Genomic DNA, 6,929 nt, shown 5'->3' on the forward strand with positions numbered 1-6,929 from the left:
GTAAAGATGGACCAAAGCCTGACACATTTTACACCATCAGTTAACAGGTTTTTATGTACAATTGTTATGTCAGTACAACTGTGTATCCCTGAGTTTCTCCCCATTGACATCAATTACCAAGGCTTAAAGAGGGGTTTTATTATACCATAATGATGTAAATGTTGTTTTTTTTACAAAAGGAATATTGAAACAAACCAAACGTTAAAACGTAAAAAAGAGCACCAACAACATATGCGATACCTTAAACAACACATTAAGCAGTGAGAATGAGACATTATATGAAGGGGGCAAAATGCAGCCCATCATCATCATCATCATCCTGCACACCAGACGTGTTGTTAATGTGAGTGTCTAAACGTCACCTCTCAAAAGGTTTCAGTCCAGCATTATGTTCAGCACACGTTTCACCCCCATGACAGCCTCTTCATCCGTGGGAGAGGACCACTCAGACTATACAGCTACTGGCGGAACACATTCCTCCAACTCCAAAGAGCCCATGGCTTTCTGATTATAACCAGACTATTATTCAGAGAACTACACCTTTCATAATATGTAGCTTTAATTATCACTCCCAACCCTGCAGACTTCTCCTCGGATCCCATGGCGCGGTCCCAAACCCCAAGTTGGGAACCACTGCAACTTGTTGGTTTCCCAGTGCCAAAGCATGAACGACGTGATCCCGTTTGTGGTTTTGTTTTGGTTTGGAAGAAGCTGCAGAATTCCACCGGACAAGGTCCTCGGATAAGTGTTGGGAGCTATATGTAAGTGGAGGACTTTCCTCCATTTTGCATCACCAGTCGTTATCATCTATAATACCACATGTGTGAGCTCATGTTGGTCGCCTGGTGCACGTGCCTTCTGTTACATTATTGCAGCTCTTTAGGTAAGAATACAGCACTAGTAACATACAACTCATCCAGACCTTCTCCAGGTCCTGGATAGGGATCTAAGGAATTGTGCGGCGTGTGGGAAGTCAGTAACCGGTTCACAAGAAGGGGCTGACGACCCAAACACAGACCTTGTCCCACATTGCAACACCATGGATTCTGCAAAAGCTGTCACATCGCTCGCTTGGACTACTCCGAGCTCGGGGACGCGCCCGGAGACGTGGACGCGGAGGAGGGATCGGTGTCCTCCGGGTCCTTGTGGAAGCCTCCATCGGGGAGCCCGGTTGCGGTGGTGCCCTCCCGCTCGCGCTTCTTCTGCTTCATGCGTCGGTTCTGGAACCAGATCTTCACCTGCGTCTCGTTGAGCTCGAGCGTGGCCGCGATCTCCACGCGCCGCGCCCGCGTCAGGTACTTGCTGAAGTGGAACTCCTTCTCCAGCTCCGTGAGCTGCCGGGTGCTGAAGTTGGTTCGCATGGCGTTGCCATGGCCGCCCGCGAGGCCGAAGTCCGACACTTTGGCTGCGTGGGGGGGAGGATAGAGGCTATTAGGAATCTGTGATAGGCCCTTATTTCATTGATATGATTAATATATGTTTAATGTTGAATCGAACATCCCGTTTAAATCAAAAATAGTCTTTGTGTTTTATTTTACCCGGCATACCTTTCAAGGTTTAATGTAAATCAGAAGTACACCGCTCTTCTTGCTATATGCTGTGTGTTACTTTCATTATTGATATCTATTGAGTTTAATTACCAGACTATATAAAACTTTCAGAGGCCCTGATCATGCAGACGGGTGGAGGGATGGTGAGGTGGGGTGTAATGCAGGAAGGTGGGGGGGGGGGGGGGGGGGCTAAAGATAACAGAGCTGGACATACTTCCTAGGGTGAAGTAACTGTCTGTTATGTCCATTAGAAGAGAGAGGGGGGAGGGGGGGGGGGCAAGGAACCCCCATCGGACGACTAAGTCGTGAAAACACACCAACAGCGTTCTGTTTGAATTGAATAACAACCAGTAGTCCAGTTGACGTCACGATGACATATGGCACGTTTTATCAAGAAATATCACATGCAATATATGTAAGAAACAAACCATATAGGCCATTTCACGTTTACATTATTAGTGAGATTAATCTTAGTTTTTTTTAACTTCAGAATGAATCAGCGAAAATGCGTAATTCGTCATAATAATGAATTGTATTTATTTATTGTGGAGCAAATGTGTGTTTATTATAAAACCGTTTGTCAGAATTGAAGTATGCCGACATGTATTATCGGTGAAAGATCTGTGGAATAAAGATTTTTTTAATACACTGTATTTTGATGTTGGCCAAATAATAAAGAACACATGCGTGAATAAATGCATCGATTCTCTTCTTCTTTTTTCCTAATATCCCTTTGGTCTACATTGAAATGAAGTGAGACGTCAGTGAAAAGAGAAGAACAGACTGTAGGTAACATTTACATTAGAAGAGCCTGCAATCTAAAAACGAAGGCCTGTTAAAAATAATATATATACATTGTATGCAACTATTCATCTTCTTTACTGTTCAGCAAACCTCTGCGCCGTGCTTTTACAATTTTGCAATTCAAAACATTTGATGTGTTACTATTATTTAGCATTTCTTTTTTCCTAAAAAACGTTTTTTCCTCAAAGCTTCCTGTGGATATTTTGGCAGCTACAATGATAAATGCAGCGGAGGCCAATGCCCCTCGTCTTTAACACAGACTCCGTAATCTCACCATCTGACTGACTACAGGCACAGGCCCTCTGTCATGCTTCAACTCACCGACCAGCTCCAGGAAGAAGAAAAAAAAACCATGCAAACCTGTTTTAGGGGGGTTCCTCTTCACCTTCATCCAGTCGAAGGTCTGCCCTTGCCCAGCCTGCTGGCCCTCCTCGTCTCCCTTCCCTCGGTCGTGGGAGACTGGCAGCTCCCCATAACCTCCCCCGTGTGGAATCCCCATGTAGCCCGCTGAGTCCAGACCCCCCCCGAGCTGCTGCGGGTACTGTGGGCCGGCAAGAGCGCCCTGCGGCCCGCAGAAGGCCCCGGCTAAGGCCCCGTAGCTCGGGCCGACGGTGGGGGCCGAGCTCGGAAACGTTGATTGATGATAGTAGGTCGAGGCGACGGGCTCCTCCATGAAATACTGCGAGTGAACGGTGTTGGGGGGGCCTGCTGCGTTTGAATAATCCGGGTTAGTTGCGCAGGCCTGACCCGCATATGCCCCGGTGCTTCCGCTACTCTCGGTGTTATAAGAAGACATTGTTCCGCTTTGTAAACTTTGGGTTGGATGGAGTTGATGGTGGTAGCCATTGTGTGTTTGCTGATGCTGTGGTTGTTCAGGATGATGATGATGATGATGATGATGATGTTGCTGATGATGCTGGGTCACTCTTGCGGTCCCAAGCTCTCCAGAGCCCCCATACAGTCGTGCGTCCCCTGTGTAAGTCGCTCCCACGGCGCTGCTGTCCCCTCTCACCCCTTTAACGGGAGCCGGAGAGCCGGTGGGCCCCGCGTGGAAGGAGCCGGAGGTCACCGGGAACCCCTGGGGCTGATCCAGAGGATGGTGATGCAGATGGTGATGATAGTGGTTGTAACCGGATTTGGGCGCAGCATAAGCGCCCGTCCCCGGCAGGTTACAAATGGAGTACTCCACAAACGAGTTCATGTTGTCCATGCAGACGGTCAGATTTAAAATGATCAGCAGAAAAGGAGCTCTAGGTGGAATTACAAGACGTGAGTTCGATAAAACATCCAAAAGCAATAGAAAAAAAATGGTACACAAAAAATCCACAGTAAAAGATGAACATCAATGTAAAAATAAGCAAAAAGAGTGAACAAAAATTTCCAACGTGAGGTAAAGAAACTGGAAACAAGCAAATACGCGCTCCGCCGTGGTGCGCGCGTGTGCGAGGCCTCCGCGCTGTCAATGGCTCAATCTTAACCCGCGCGTCTCCGTCGTGGACGGCAGCAAAGCACCGCGAGAATACGGGAAAGAGCCGAGTCACCTCTTTCACCTATGCGCCGCTTATACTCCGTGCTGATGCTAAACTCAGGTCTCCGCTGTCCTCCCTTCTCTTTCCTGTGTTCTTTTCTTACCTCCGCCACGGGTCACGTGGCTTGTCGTCACGTCGCCTGTGGTGACCGTAGGACAAGAGTTTTCCAGTCGGTCACAGAAAACGGGGGGTGGAGGGTGCGAGACCAATGTGTATGTAAGGGACGGGAGGGGGGGGGACTTCTCGGTTCTGGAGTGTATAGTTCTTCCGTGCGTGAGCGCGTTTGCGCCGACGCACGCGCCCCATCCATCACTCGCCGTGACATTAGCGCGACAAAGGGACTTCAATCAAACGGGCCCATCAATCTGATATAAACGCGGATCTGTCAGAGCCGAGAGGGAAAGAGAACAGAAGAGGAGCTGTGTGAGCCGGCCGGCCTGCTGCTTCCAGACCTCCCTTCTGCAGAAACAAGTTTTATAATAGTAGGAACTCCTGTAAATTCATGCAACTGCTGCAGGCCACCAAACATCTCCCCTTCTCCTGCGGCCCTACAATCGTCTGCGCGGATTAGACCCTTGTGATACAGCTCCAACACGTGACATTCATTGGGATTCTACGGCTCCCTGTGAATTACCATGGCATTTTACTGATTGAGGATGTAATTGTTAGCAACGTTTCATGAACGGATAAGAAGAAATATTGATGAAGATGTGTACATGTCATCTTCGCATTCTCTTCCCAATGAGGTTTATTACACTGACGTTACTAAACACTGGGTTGGTGCCCATGAGCAGGCCACAGGAGATTTTATTGGGGCCACCAATGATATCTGCACACTTTCTTTCCTTCTTGTGTTTGGGTCTCCTTGTACACCGTTTGTATGGTTCTGATAATTGTCGTCTATACTTTTGATATTGTATCAACAAAATTCTGACATGTATTTTGACTGGTAAGAGGAAATAAAAATGATTTGCCTGTTAGTTATGTTAGTAACCAAAGGAAAAACTACAAAAATACTTATGAAGTGGAAATATCCTCATTCAACGCAGGTTTAACGTCTGATTCCTCACTTGGAGCTCAGCTGAGGCTTAATTAATTAATTAATTCTTCATGGCAGGATTTCCCCTGACCTCTCTGTGAAAATACAACATGAAGCTCGTGAAAGGAGAGTGAAAGCAGCTTCGGCTGCCATTTGATTTGGGATAAGTTTGTCTCTCGTTCTTCCCTCAACTCTCAGCCCGGTTCACCAACACCAAAAGTCACCATAAAGATTATTGATCGGACTGTATCTCTTCTTCACATATCTGACTTGCATGATGCAGGCCAAACTTCCAATGGATCAAAGGTTTCCTATTGACCGATTCTGATCACAGGGTCTCTTTTCCGCCAATTGGATTGGGGAGGCCATGGATTCCTGATGGCAGCATGTGCATGAGGGAGTGCACTTGTCTGTGTTTGGAAATTGAATGAATGAGCTGATCTGTTACAGAAACAAAGTTAAAGAAGACAGGAGGCCTTCTGGTCGGACAAACCCTGCTGGTCCAGCAGGACAGGAAGCCGCGGTAGCCATGACAACCTCACAACCTGTTCTTTCTGTAAGTGCATGGAACAATGACTTGCTGAACTGTGCACGTGATTGGGCCAAAATCCTTGTATTTAACACTCCTTTGGATTATTTCCTCTGTTGGTCTTTCGATTGTTCCAGTGTGAATACTTTGAAAAAAGGACCTTATTTAGAACCTTTTTAGAGTAAAATCTTTACAGCATTCAGGAATTTCGGTTTAAAGTGTGAGCCAGCAACAGTTGCTTTTTTGGCTTTGCTTCTATTCTTTGCATATGGATGTAATCTTACAATATTTGGATTCTTCAAATTTTGCACTTTGAAGAAACCAAAGCAATTTCCTTTGGGATAAAATAATTGCATTCTTATCCCTCTATGCCTGAGTCAACTATTTGCTCATGTAGTCTCCTTTTTCAAAGTTTGCACACCTTCTTACCCCCCCCCCCTCCCCCTTACCCTCATTATGACTGCCTTCAATGAACTCCTCATCCATTTTTCCCCTCCAGAGCCCCTGTGAAGGAGCTTGACAGCAAACACACCGCCGCCCCGCCGCAGTACGAGTTGAGGACGAGCGGCGTGGGCGTGCGACAAGTAGGACGGTTAATGATCAGCGAGAGGCTGAAAGGAGAGCGAGTGGGCAGGAAGTGAGCGGGAACAGGCCGGGACATGGAGAAGAAGATGAAATGCCGCCCACGCGGCTGTTTGGGAGGTAAAGGGGCTACAGGAGAGACAGGTCAAAGGGTCTGGTGTTTTTTAACTCATTCAAGGATTCATTCAGTTCTGTTAATATATTCTTTGATGTGTTCATTCATGACGGCTTGCTCAGGGACCTCTTGTAATGGAAGCAATTTTTTTTTAAAACACATTTTATTGACAAATTCATAAAAATAGATCATTTTTATTTGTAGATGTTATATAAAATTGTTATGTAATTTGTGTAGTCATGAATGAGGAAGTAAAAAAAACAGCTGAGGCCATGCTGTAGGGGTCTAACAGACAGCAACGTCTCGGGAGACAGCTCTCCGAACCTGATGTTTTTGTCCTGTAAACAGTCATCAATTACGGAACTTCTGTAGTTATTTTAACATAAAAGACTAACTTTTCTTAAACCTAACCGAGCAGCTTATTTGCCTCAGCCTAGCTAACTCTTATGTGAAGTCAAAAGTTAAGTTTTAAAAGACTAACTTTACTGAAAAACTAACTTTTTCAGGAAAACACAAGGGTAAATGACAAATATGACCCCTTATACAACGGCACGTTGCATTGACTGCTGATGGGCTCCCCCCCTTAAGTAAAAGTTGCAAGTCAATAACAACTGCTTCCCTTTAGAATCGTGTGTCCACTAAGGAAAGGGATTTTTCAACATCTGCTTGCAGTAAAGTCCAGGAGTATTCTACTTGGATGCATCAACATTGATGCACACAGTTCAATGGGGCAGTTCAATCAGGAGAGAGAAGTCAGATAAGAAAATATAATTGTTAATTA

At 46.0% G+C, this 6,929-nt stretch overlaps 1 protein-coding gene across 1 annotated transcript; it reads right to left on the reverse strand.

Moving 5' to 3' along the window:
* Positions 1 to 1,076: 1,076 nt before the first annotated feature.
* hoxb1a (homeobox B1a) lies at positions 1,077 to 3,564 on the reverse strand. The gene is made up of 2 exons (XM_037476181.2): positions 2,715 to 3,564; positions 1,077 to 1,405 (listed from the first exon to the last, which is right to left on the reverse strand). Exons 1-2 carry the CDS (start codon positions 3,562 to 3,564, stop codon positions 1,077 to 1,079), a joined length of 1,179 nt encoding a protein of 392 aa, XP_037332078.2.
* Positions 3,565 to 6,929: the final 3,365 nt, after the last annotated feature.

The sequence above is a fragment of the Pungitius pungitius genome, chromosome 12, assembly GCF_949316345.1.
Source record: "Pungitius pungitius chromosome 12, fPunPun2.1, whole genome shotgun sequence".
Classification (NCBI taxonomy): Eukaryota; Metazoa; Chordata; class Actinopteri; order Perciformes; family Gasterosteidae; genus Pungitius; species Pungitius pungitius.